A 14,033-nucleotide genomic window follows, 5' to 3' on the forward strand; every position below is an offset into this window, starting at 1 on the left:
ACTATCACATTTGTCACCCTTGTATTTGAATCGCATAAATTCACAAGCTCCAACTGGAAACTAAATTATCTCATCAATTACAAAGTAATCAAGAGACAACTGTTACTTAACAAATACAGGCTGCTTTTATAGACAAAATCTTTCAAAACAGGGTGAGGAAATGGGGGGGGCAGTAAAAAATACCTGGAAAAAGACACTGTGTGATGGAAAAAAATCAAAACTTATTGCAGTAGATGATTATTAGCAAAGTACTAAGGATGCCCCATTGTGGGTTATTTAGCTTTCCATAAAGTAGTTTCAGTATAATTTACTCTTTATAAGTATTTGCTGAATAAAGAGTTTTTGTAAAATCTCATCTTTCCTCAAAGTGCCACAGTATTTTTATTTGCAAATTTAAAGTGAGTTTAGGATATTTTTGCTTTGAGAATATTTTAATTTTTTTTAAATGTTTAAGTAACACATGGTTATTAAAACAAATTCAGGTGATGCAGAACTATATAAAGCAAAAACTAGAAGTCCTTCTTGGAGTTGTACTTCCCAGAGGTTACCACTGTTGGCAATTTGGTGCATGTCCTTCCAGCTATTTTTTATGCGATGAGTGTGCGTTAGTGTTATTTGAAAGAGTTATACAAAAATGGGGTCATAAAGATAGATTGTTCTGAAATTTGCTTCTTTCCCTCACTTAATTCTAATAGTATGTGGTGAATAGCTTTCCATATTAGTAAATGTTACTATAACTCATTATTTTAATACATTCATTTGTATAGCTATATCACAGTTATTTAATTATTCTAATAACCATTTCCCAAATGTTCTATTATAAACAATGTGGAAACACACACTTTTATGCATATTTTTTGCACCTTTTTGGTCACACTCGTATTCCTAAAGCATAAATTCTTAGTAAGAGAATTGCTGATAATATCAGTTTGGCTGTGAAACATAGTCAAAGATCTTGTCTTTGTCCTGTCTCTTAAGCCTGAAGACCTTGTTTGATTTCCTGGCCTTAACGGTGTCTGAAACAGTGGATGCACGTGGGATGACAAGATCCTTAATTGCCCTTTTTGCCAGCACCAGTCTTATTTCCTTCTATTGTTTCTAACTGCTTAGGTTATAACAGAAGCAGTTGGCTTTTCAAGTCTGGAAGGATCCCAATTATGGGACTGTCCATCAACTTAGATTGCAGGCACAGGCTACCCACCACCTTTAGACCTTTACCTAAGCTGTTTCCTCTTCTACCTCTGTATGTCAACTGCGTAGTTCTGGCCTGAGTTGATGTCGATCTCTCTCTGTCTCTGTCAGGTACAGCAAGAGGCAGCTTCTCAAATCGCTGCTGGTTAGCTAGTTTCCCCAACATCCCCAGTGAGAATTGGGAGGGAAAGTGAACAGGAAAGTTACCATGTATTCACACCAGAGATTTTGCTTAGAATATGCCTTCTCCTAAAGCAGCTTTCCAAAAAATTGACAGAAGCCAAAACTCACTTATTTATAAGGCCTCACTGTCCCTCAAGACACAAATCAACTAAATTAAATTAGATTTGTTTATCTGTCAGATAGCAGCTGGGTGCAGTGGCTCATGCCTGTAATCCCAGCACTGTGGGAGGCCAAGGCAGGCAGATCACTTGAGGTCAGGAGTTCAAGACCAGCCTGGCCAACATGGTGAAACCCCATTTCTACTAAAGATATAAAACTTAGCTGGGCATGGTGGCAGGTGCCTGTAGTCCTAGCTATTCTGGAGGCAGAGGCAGGAGAATTGCTTGAGCCCAGGAGGTGGGGAGGTTGCAGTGAGCTGAGATCTTGCCATTGCACTCCAGCCTGGGTGACAGAGCGAGATTCCCTCTCAAAAAACAAAAACAAACAAACAAAAAAAAGGATTTGTGTATCTGTCAGATGGAGATAACAACTGTTTTTAAGTATTGGCAAGACTGATTTAAGACGAGACCACTCCCCCTCGTTAAGTGTATATGTATTATATAATGAAGTCTCCAGCCATTTGATTTAATTAATTCCTTTTGTAAGACAACGTTGCAAGTAACTTCTGCAAATATAGGCAGTTGTCAGAAATAAACTCCTGGTTCAAAAATTGTATTGAGCACTTGAGCCTTTATGAATTACGTTAAACAGGCACCTCCTTTGCCCTCCTGAAGCTTTTGGGCCCAGTATAAACATCTCAGCCACCAAGGCAAACCTTGAGCCATATCCTAAGTGAAAAACTAGGCAGCCTCTTGGCATACCTACAAGAGGGAGTCCGTGCCTTGGGTGAAGGACAGCAAATGGGGAATAGAGTCATCGTGGCCCCTTTACCCCGTGACGACAGTCCTCACTGTGAATTACATAACTTTCTAATATGAATGTAGGAGGAGTAACAAGTCACACATTCATATTTAAGCCTTATTTTCTATTTCACAGTTTGTTTACATAGCTAAAGAATTGTCTTTTTAATACTTACTCATAAATAAACGTAAGTTTGGATTTTATATCAGGGAAGCTTTATTCAGTATTTTACAATATTAGGTGTTTTTAAAACTCAAAGTACAAATTAACACTAGTTTTTCCCTGATAATGGAGTAATATAAACAGTTATATGAATATACTGATGTAGGCTTATTGTGGAGAGTTTTTTAAACTATGTAATACATGCCTGCATTTATTTATCTCCAAATCTAATATAGCCACATGTTCACTTACCAAGATTTTTAAATGTCAAATCCCACTTGAATGAACGCTGCAGCCTAGAAATAATTTAAATAGGTAATTGTAGAGGGTTCGTTAAGATAATTAAGCTGTAGCTACTCAGTGGAATGTTATGAAATCATTAAAAGTTACAGGCTTCTGGTTTCTGGTCCAACATATAAGCAGTTTGAAGTCTTCAATCTAACAGCAAGTAAAAAACTGAACAAAATGAAAAATCAGTTCTTCTTAGATCAGTCAGAGAGGTGAGGTCATAGGGCAAACTACTATCCCCAAAATTGGAGAGACAGGCAAGCAGAACGAAGAATCACAACTTACTGGAGCAAGAATCTATGAGCAGTGACCTCTGCAGGAACCAATACTGGGGTAAGAAAACCTAAACTGTAATGAACATACTGCTGGAGGCTCACTACAGAGAAGTCTGAGAGTTAAAAACTGCAGGAGTACCCAGTCATGAGAAGTCGGGGGCTCTCCACGCTTGTGTTAGTTTTACTTCCAGGAGCTTGACTGGGTCCTCACAATGGATGTCGAAGAAAAGTCTTCCCTTGATTCTGGCAGAGGGAGTAAAAAAGTAGCCAGTTAAAACATACAAAAGCATTCTGTTCTTCTTAGCAAGGCCTGTCCTCAGGAGAAGCTGTGTTCTCAGATAAGGGAAATACTGAACTCTAGCCCCCTCTAGTCTTCCATGTGGAAGAAGGGGAATATCCAACTCCAGCCCATCCTAGATACTCTGTTCCACCTTAGGAGGGGAAAGACTGAGAAGCACTTGTGAAGCTCATAGCCCCGGAGCACAGGCCTACTCAAAGACTGAAACCTGTTCACAGAGCTATAGAACACTTTCCTTCTTTACCCCCATCTTACCACCACAACACTAAAGGCTGTTTACCAGAATTTCTTTCACCTAGTATATTACGCCTGGGTTTGAACTGAAAATTACAAGGCATACTAACAGGGAAAAAACAGAGTTTAAAGAGGCAAAACAAGCATCAGAACCAGACTCACATATGGCAGGGATGCTGGACTTATCAGACCAGGAATTTAAAATAACCGTGATTAATATGCTAAGGGCTGTAAGGGAAAAAGTAGGCAATATACAAGAACAGATGGACGTCATAAGGAGAGAGATGGAAATTCTAAGCAAGAATCAAAAAGAAGTTCTAGAGATCAAAAACACTAACAGACATGAAAAATAACTTTGATGGGCTCACTAGTAGACTGGACATGACTAAAGAAAGAATATCTGAACTCTTGAGGATATGTCAATAGAAACTTCCAAAACTGCATAGCAAAGAAAAAAGAGACTGGATAAAAAAGAAGGAACAGAACATCCAAGAACTGTGGGATAACTACAGAAGATGTAGCATGTGTGTAATAGGAATACCAGAAGAAAGAGAAGGGAACAGAAGAAATATTGGAAGGAATAATGACTGAGACTTTCTCCGAATTAATGTCAAACATTAAACCACAGAGCCAGAAAGCTCATAAAACACCGAGCAAAATAAATATATACACACAGAGAACATTACACCTAAGCATATCCAAACTGCAGAAAATTAAAAGATTTAAAAATTTTGAAAGAAGCCAGAGGGGAAAAAACTTCCTTATAGAAGAACAAAGGTGAGTATTATATCTGACTTTTCCTGAGAAATCATTGTACAAGCAAGAAGAGAGTAGGATGCAATAATTTAAATTGTTAAGAGGAAAAAGAAATCAACCTAGAATTCTGTACCCAAACACAAAATTATTCTTCAAAAGTGAAGGAGAAACAAATATTTTTTCAGACAAGCAAAAATTAAGGACATTTGTGCTCAGTAGACCTGCCTAGCAAGAAATGTTAAAAGTTCTTCAGAGAAAAGGAAAATGATATGTTAGCAACATGAATCTATATAAACAAAGGAAGAGTATTGAAAAGGAATAAATTAAGGTAAAATAAGTTTTTTTTCTTATTCTTAATCACATAAATAATTTGTTCTGAGTAATAGCAACAGTGTAAGTTACGTACACTTATGTGTGTGTATGTTTATGTATAAGTGAAATGAGTGGCAGCAATGATGCAAGGGACAAGAGGGAAGAATGAGGGATATTTTGTTATTATAAGGTCCTTGTACTACTCATGAAATGGTATAATGTTATTTGGAAGTGGATTTGGATAGTATAATACAAACTCCAGAGCAACCACTAGAAAAAGTAAGAGAGAAATATAAATGACATGCTAAGAAAGAAGAGAAAATTGACATTATATAAAGTCCTCAATTAAAACCACAAAAGGCAGTGAAAGAGTAGAAGACAAACATAGGAACAAACAAGGGCAGCAAATAGAAAACAGTAACAAATATGGTAGATATTATTCCAGCTATTTCATTAGTCACTGTAAACATCAGTGGTCTGAATACACCAATTAAAAAACAGTTTGTCAGAGTTGATCAAAAAAGAACCAACCGTATTTTGTATACAGGAAGCCCACTTTAAACATAAAACACATATAGACTGAAAGTAGACAATGCTAATACTAATCAAAAGAAAGTGGGAGTGGCTATATTCATTTCAGATGGAGCAGACTTCAGAGCAAGAAAAGTTATCCAGTTTAAAAAAAAAAAAAGAGCATGACATAATGAATAATAAAGAGATTAATTATCCAAGAAGGGATAACAATTTGTTTTTGTTTGTTTGTTTGTTTTGGAGATGGAGTCTCGCTCTGTCACCCAGGCTCCCAGGTGCAAGTGATTCTCCTACCTCAACCTTCTGAGTAGCTGGGATTACAGGCACCCACCACCACACGCAGTTAATTTTTGTATTTTAGTAGAGACGGGGTTTCGCCATGTTGGCTAGGCTGGTCTTAATCTCCTGACCTCTGATGATCCGCCTACCTCGGCCTCCCAAAGTGCTGGGATTACAGGCGTGAGCCTCTGTGCCTGACCAGGATAACAATTCTTAAATATCTGTGTGACTAACAGCACAAAATATATGAGGCAAAAAAAAAAAAAAAAAATACAAGGAGAAGTGAATGAATTCATTATTATCCTCTGTCAGAAATGAAATAAACAGACCCAGCAGGCAGAAAATCAGTAGACATAGTTGAACTCAGCACTATTACTTAACTGGATATAATGGACATCTATAGACTACTCATTTAATGACAACAGATGACACACTCTTCTTAAGCTCACTTGGAACATTCACTGAGATATAGACCACAGTCCAGGCCGTAAGATATATATTTGCACTGTCTGCTTTTACCACAGTGGAATTAAACTAGAAATCAATAACAAAAGTAGCTAGAAAATTCCAAAATACTTGGAGATTAAACAGCATACTTCTAAATAACAAGTGGGTCAAAGGAGAAACCTTAAGAACAATTAAAAGATATTTTGAACCAAATGAAAAAACAATCAAAATTTGTAGGATTTTGGAGGACAGCCAGTGAGTCTGTGGACACTGCCCCAGAAGCAGGAACTATAGCATCCTCTCCTCTTCCACTTCTCATTACAACCAGTAAAGTCTGTTCCTATCATAAGAAAAAAAAATTGGGGGGATGCAGCAAACACAGTGCTTAGCAAGAAATTTATAGCATTGAATGCATAGACTAGAAAAAAGGAAAGAACTAAAATCAATCAACTAAGTTTGCATCTTAGGAAACTAGAAAAAAAAGAGCCAACTAAGAATAAGAAAAGAAATCATAACCATTAGAACAGAAATGAATGGAATTAGAAACAGGAAGTCAGTAAGCTGTGTCTTTCAAATGATCAATAAAATTGGTAGACTGGGCTGAGCATGGTGGCTCACACCCGTAATCCTGGCACTTTGGGAGGCCGAGGCCAGGTGGATCACGAGGTCAGGAGTTCGAGGCCAGCGTGGCCAATATGGTGAAAAAACAAAAAAAAATTGGTAAGCTGCTAACCAGGGTAAGGAAAAAGGGAGAAGACACAAATTATATTACATCAGAAATGAAAAAGGAGACATCACTACAGGTCCTGTGAACATTAAAAGCATAATAAAGAAATACTGTGAACAACTCTTTGCTCTCAACTCTGATAACCAAGATGAAATGGATCAATTCCTTGAAAGATAGTCTGCCAGGAAATAGTCTGAATGGGCCTATCTATATTATAGAAATGGAATCAATAATAGCCTTCCCAAATAGAAAGCACCAGGCATAGATGGATTTACTAGTAGATTCTACCCAATTTTTTTTTTTTTTTTTTTTTTGAGACAGAGTCTTGCACTGTCGCCCAGGGTTGAGTGCAGTCGCATGATTTCAGCTCACTGCAACCTCTGCCTCCCAGGTTCAAGAGATTCTTATGCCTCAGCCTCCAAAGTAGCTGGAATTACAGGTGCCCACCACTACACCTGGCTAATTTTTGTATTTTTAGTAGAGACAGGGTTTCACCATATTGGCCAGGGTGGTCTCAAACGCGTGACCTCAGGTGATCTGCCCACCTCGGCCTCCCAAAGTGCTGGGATTACAGGCATGAGCCACAGTGCCTGGCCTCTACCAAACATTTAAGGAAACAACTTTATCAATTCTCTGCGATCTCTTTTGGAGAACAGAAGCAAAGAGAATACTTCTCAGCTTATTCTGTGAGGCCAGCATTATCCTAATACCAAAACCAGGCAAAGACAAGGAAACTACAGACCCATACCTCTTGTGAATATAGATGCAGAAATCTTTAGCAAAATATTAGCAGATCATATCCAACTATATAGAAAAAGAGTTATATACCATAACCAAGGGAGATTTATCCCAGGTGCGCAAGGCTGATTTAACATTCAAAATCAATTGTTGTAATCACATCAACACCTGCTCATGCTAAAAATAACTCCCAGCAAACTAGGAATAGAAGAGACCTTAAAAAACATGTAGAAAACTCTACAACTAACATCATACTTAATGCTGAAAAACTAGAAGCTTTCCTGCTAAGATTAGGAACAGGGTAAAAATGTCCCCTCTCACATCTTTTCTGTATCACACTAGAAATCTCAGCTAATGCAATAAGAAAAGAAAAAACAAAAAAAGGCATACCACTTGGGAAGGAAGTCAAAATTGTCTTTGTTTGTCTTTGTTTACATATAAGATGGTTGTCCATGTAGATAACCTGAGAGATTTGACCAAAAACAAAACAAACAGAAACAACTCTTGGAACTAATAAGTGATTATAACAAGGTTGTAGGATACAAGGTTACTATACAAAAGTTAATCACTTTTTTATATACCAGCAATGCACTAGTGGAATTTGAAGTTAAAAACAATGCCATTTACATTAGTATCCAAAAAGTGAAATACTTGTAAATCTTAACAAAATATGTATAAGATCTATAGAGGAAAACTACATAATTATGATGAAAGAAAATTTAAAAGAAACTAAATAAATGGGAAAATATTCCATGTTTATAGGAAGACTCAATATTGTCAAGATGTTGGTACTTCCCAAATCAATCTATAGATTTAATGCAATCCCACTCAAAATCCCATCAAGTTATTATGTAATAGTCAAACTGATTCTAAAGTTTATATGGAGAGGCAAAAGACCCAGTATTGAAGGAGAAGAATGAAGTTGGAGGACTGACACTACCTGACTTCAAGACACTATAAAGCTATGGTAATCAAAGCAGTGTGGTATTAGTGAAAAAATAGGCAAATCAAAATAGAGAGCCTAGAAATAGATCGACTCTCTTCAATGTGCAGTCATCCTTCAACATCCATAGTGGGGATTGGTTCCAGGACTCCCCATGGACACAGATGCTCAAGTCCCTTATATAATATGATATAGTATTGGCATATAACCCACATCCTCCCATATACTTTAAATCATTTCCAGATAACTTATAATACCAATTATAATTTAAATACTATGTAAGTAATTGTTATACTGTATTTAATGACAGTAGTAATACAGTATAGTGTAGTAATAATAATGTCATTAATGGAATAATGATAAGGAAAAACAATGTCAGTACAGATGCAACCATCCACTTTCTCCCAAATATTTTTTAATTCATGATTGGTTGAATCCATGGATGTGGAACCCACAGATACAGAGGGCTGACTATATTCAACTGACCTTTGACAGAGGAACAAAGAAAATAAATCCAAAAAAGATCCTCTTTTCAACAAATGATGCTGGAACAACTGGATATCTATTCACATGCAAAAAAACATGAATCTGGATATAGACCCTTCTACACCCTTCACAAATATTAACTCAAAATGATCACAGACCTAAATGTTGAATGTAAACTATAAAACTCCTAGAAGTTACCCTAGGAGAAAATCTAGATGACCTTGGGTATGGCAATGACTTTTCATATACAACACAACATCAGAGGTGTGATCCATGAAAGAAATAACTGATAAGCTGGACTTTGTTATAATTTAAAACTTCTCTGTGAAAGACACTGTCAAGAAAAAGAGAAAACAAGCCACACATTGGGAGAAATATTTGTAAAAGTTGTATCTGATAAAGGACTGTTATCTAAGTTACAAAAAACTCTTAAAACTCAACAATACAAAACAAACACCCAGTTTAAAAATCAGCAAAAGACCTGAACAGATACCTCACCAAAGCAGATAACAAATAAACACGTGAAAAGATATTTAACATCATATATCAATAAGAAATTGCAGAGTAAAACAGCAATGAGATACCTCTATACACCTGTTAGAGTGGCCAAAATCCAAAACACAGACAACACCAAATGCTGACAAGGATGTGGAGCAACAGGAACTCTCAGTCATTGCTGATAGAAATGCAAAATCATACAGCCACTTTCGAAGACAGTTGTAGATTTCTTATAAAATTAAGCAGATTCTTACATACTATTCAGCAGTTGTGCTCCTTGGTATGAGTTGAAAACTTACGTCCACATGAAAACGTTTGCATGAATATTTAAAGCAGCCTTATTCATAATAGCCAAAACTTGAAAGCAGTCAAGATGTCCTTCAGTAGGTGAATGGTTAAATAAACTAGTATATTCAGACAATGGAATACTCTTCAGCACTAAAGAGAAATGAGCTATCTATCAAGCCATGAAAAAGACATGGAGGAAACTTAAATGCATAACACCAAGAGGGAGGAATAGGCAGAGCACAGGGGAATTTTAAAGCAATGGAACTCCTCTGTATGATATTATAATGGTGGGTACCTGTCGTTACACTTTTGCCAAAACCCATTGAATGTACACCACCAAGAGCAAAGCTTCATATAAACTGTGGATTTGGGGTGGTGATGAAGTGTCAGTATGAGTTCACTGATTGTAACAGATGTACACCACCAAGAGCAAAGCTTCATATAAACTGTGGATTTGGGGTGGTGATGAAGTGTCAGTATGAGTTCACTGATTGTAACAGATGTACCAGGCTGGCGGAGGATGCCGATAGTGGGAGAGGTCGTACATGAGTAGGGGCAGGGAGTAAATGAGAACTCTACTTTCCAACCCATTTTGCTATGAACCTAAAACTGCTCTAATAAATACACTATGTTTTTTAATGTTATGAGAGGAAGATTTAACCTGAGAAAGTACAATATGTTGTTGATTTTTAATAATTATTAAACAGTTTCTGTTCTTTGCTGTTGTTTTTCTCTGCCACTGGTCTTCACCTGTTTTTCTCTTTGTTTTGGTTTTTGAAACAGGATCTTGCTCTGTCATGAAGGCTGTAGTGCAGTGGTAGATCATAGGTCACTGCAGCCTCAAACTCCCAGGCTCAGGTGATCCTTTCACCCCAGGCTCTTGAGTAGTTGGGACCACAGGCACATGCTACCGCACCTAGTTAATTTTTTTTTTTCGTAGAGACAGTGTCTCCCTATGTTGTCCAGGCTGGTCTCAAACTCCTGGCCTTAAGCAATCTTCCCACCTTGGCCTCCCAGCCTGGACTTCACCTGTTTTGTTCACAACTATAACCCTGCCACCTAGTACAGAACTTGGCATATTGTTTAAAAAAAAAAAAAAAAGCAACAGTAATAGCTTCATTCTGAAATAGTATATTCAGTGATGTGTTGGGTACTGCTCTAAGTACTTTACATGTGTATGTACTCATTTAAACTTCACAACTTTGAAGTAAGTACTTATTCCCAGTTTACAAATGGAAAAACTAAGACACCAGGAGGTCAAGCAACTTGCCCAGATTTACATCGCTAGTAAGTGGTAGAAATGAAATTTGACCCCAAGCCATATATCTGAGTGTTTGCTCTTCACCCACTCATACTACCTTTCCTTAAAAGGCAGTCCACAAATATTTGTTGACTGGGTGAATGAATGAGTGAATGGATATGAGTGAAAGAATGAAATGAAAAGGCAACTTTTAATATAATATCATTAGTACATTTTTATTTTAAAACATGTTCATGCACAGTACCCAAATGTTCATTATTACTAATAGATTATACATTGTAGTGAAGTCATACAGTGGAGTATTATACAGCTGTGGGGAAAGTGAGTTACAACTACAGATAACAGTGTGTATGATTCTCGTGAGCATAATGTTGAGCAAAAGAAGCCAGACCCTGAAGAGTATCTGTTTACTGTTCCTCTATACCAAGGACAGAAGAGGCGCGTTAGAAGTCGGAATGCTGGGAACCCTGGGCAGAGCTGGAAGGGCGCCAAGGGGGGCTTCTTGGAAACAGAGTGTCCTCCCCTTCATCCGGTGCTGGTTACATGGGTGTGTTCAATTTGTAACAGTTATTGGAGCTATACACGTATATGTGCACATTTTTTGATTGGGAAATTCTACTTTAATAAACAGCTTTTTAAATGGCTAAGTTAGAAAAAAGGGTCAAAAAGATAAATAAGATGTTGAAAGTGTATTTGCCCAAAACATTCTTTAACTGTAGGTATTTTTTGGAAACAGTGCTATGAGTAATTTTCTGTTTCATTTTTAAGAGTTCTTAGGTTTTTCAGATGTAATAAAATTGTCACATATTAGCTGTGTAATTTGATTTCTAAAATGTGATTAAAATGAACTTACCCCAAAATCCACATATGCTCCCACTCAGCATGAGTTGGTCATGTGGGTGTTGGCCCCTGACGCGTGATGTAAAGGACACCAGCCCACTGACTGCCTTGCTTGCCCTCCTGACTTTAGTCACAATCTTTCAAGCCTCATAGGTTGTCTCCAGGGATTTCTAATCAGTGTTTTGTGTTTTTCTTACATTTTTATTCCCTTTTCCAGGCCGAACAGTCCAAAGAAGAGCAGAAGCAAGGTTTGAATGCAGAGAAGTTGATGAGGCAAGTCTCCAAGGATGTGTGTCGGCTCCGGGAGCAGAGCCAGAAGGTGCCTCGGCAGGTGCAGTCCTTCAGGTGAATAGCCCCATCCAGGACAGCTTTTGGGTTGCCCTCATGTGGTCTGATTGTGTAGGAATTCACCTCAGTGCAGTGAAAGTTAATACTAGGATCTGAGACAGAAATCCTGTGTTCCCTGCCTTGAATATGTAATTTCCCATTTGCACCTGAGGTGATAAATGTGACTGGCAGAGTTAAAGGCTGATGAGAGCCTAACTCCCCTCAAGAACCCAGGGTGTCCCCAGCTCTTAGTAGCACATCTCATTGGACTATTCTGACCCAGGACACAAAGGTACAGAAAACTCGGGGTTTTGTTCACTCATTTCACAGACATTACTTGGGCAGCCCCAGAAACCTTGCACCTTGTCAGGCCCTGAGATGCGGAGGCTAAGAACATGGGTGTTCTGCTCTTCTCGGGGGCTCTAGGCTGTAGTGGGGACAGGCAGGTAACCAGGTCATTGCAGTGTGTGTGGAAAGAGCTCACTAAAGGTATGTGTAGGGACCTGTGAGAGATGTGGGAGGAGCCTCAATCCGTATGGGGCAGGTGCTGGGGCTGCGGGCACCTGAGGAGGAGATTATAAGAGAACCCATCATGGAAGGATGGCTGCAAGCTCCTTAGGCACCTAGGGGTGGCAGTGTTGAGTGGGACATTGAGGCAGGAAGAACAGCACGGACAGAGGCACAGACCTTAGAAGTCAGTGCCAAGCTCTGGCGCATGGGGAGTTGCCAGCTGGTGAGCCTGTCTGGGAGAACTGGGCTCAAACTGCACAGGCCTTGGAAGCTGTGCAGAAGAGGCTTCCACTCGCGGTTTCTGATGGGGCAGCCAGCAGGGCTCTCCATGCACAAAACCAAATGATGGGAATGGGTTCTATGTGGGGCAGATATCAGGCATTGTGGAGAGTGGGCTGGGGAGAAATGGGTAAGGGTGGCCTGTGAGGTTCATGGGAGGTTCATGGGGGGCAGTGGCTGTCCTATGGTGCCCGCGCTTGAGATGGAGAACGCTGGGGAGCAGCGGTGTGGGGAGGATGCTGACCTCTGCCATGGCACACCAGGCAATGCCAGCAGGCCAGCAAGGTAACCATGACCAGCAGACAAGTGAAAATAAAAATCTAAAGCCAGGGTTGGGGTCAGGATGGAGATTAAAAAATGGGAGTGCTCATCTTCAGTGCACTGGTCTCATCAGTGGAAATGGACCAGACATCCCAGAAAATGTGAGGTGACTGGGAAAGGTGGGCACCAGTCACTGAAGGGCTCACCCCAAAAGAGATACTAGAAGGAATGGCTGGAGAGGTCAGAGGAGAACCAGGAGCCTGGGGCTGGAGGATGGGGAGAGGAGATTGATGAAGAGAACTGAAAAGTGCACCCAGGATCCCTGGTGAGCACAGCAGATGTTTTCAACCCCGTCGGAGGGAGCTCAGCAAAAAGGTTTGCTCCTATTCGGTTTTTATTTGGTTTTGGTTGAGGTTTTGTATGGACGAGTCTTTAGAAAACGTTTAGGTGTAAAGGGGAGAAGCCTGGAAGAAGCGAGTGTTTTTGAAGTGTGGGGAAGCTAGGTCACGTGGTGGAGCAGGGACAGCTATGGCACGCTGGGGTCTAGTGCCAGGCGGGAGGGCAGGGCCACATGTGGCAGCAGCAGTGGGCCTTAGTGGGCTCACAGCTCCTTCATTTTTATGCAGCATCTTGTAGTGGAGAGGTTTTTCCGCCCTCTTTTCTGCTAAATAATCACATTTGTGACTTTCAGGGAGTGCCACTACTTGGGTTTTAGAACTGCAGGTGAGGGGAGTCCATCCATGCCCCTGGTGCTGTGGTCACTTAGAGAGTAAGCAGCATTGCCTGGCATGGAAAGTCACACAACTAGCAGTTGTTGCTGAAGCCCGAAGCAAAGAATCCATGAACATTCCCAGCTTCCCTTAAGATACGAAACCATTGTATCACCAGGCAAGTGATGAGAATGGTGAGATGGTCAGGGTGAGATAGACCGCGCTGGAAGCGTGGGATTTGCGCGGCTGCTGGTGCCTGGCCTGGGGTGGTGAGATTGGGCAGCAGTGGGGCCTGGGGCGTTCTGCCTG

General features: G+C 39.7%; 1 protein-coding gene across 1 annotated transcript in view; it reads left to right on the plus strand.

Annotated features, from left to right (window-relative positions):
* The window catches only part of WWC2 (WW and C2 domain containing 2), a 218,689-nt gene that overhangs the window by 200,723 nt on the left and 3,933 nt on the right, over window positions 1-14,033 (plus strand). Inside the window, exon 22 of the mRNA XM_008000362.3 lies at window positions 11,855-11,982. Within this exon, the coding sequence (XP_007998553.1) occupies window positions 11,855-11,982 (128 nt within the window). The remainder of the gene's footprint in view (window positions 1-11,854; window positions 11,983-14,033) is intronic.

Source organism: Chlorocebus sabaeus, chromosome 7 (assembly GCF_047675955.1).
Source record: "Chlorocebus sabaeus isolate Y175 chromosome 7, mChlSab1.0.hap1, whole genome shotgun sequence".
Taxonomy (NCBI): domain Eukaryota; kingdom Metazoa; phylum Chordata; class Mammalia; order Primates; family Cercopithecidae; genus Chlorocebus; species Chlorocebus sabaeus.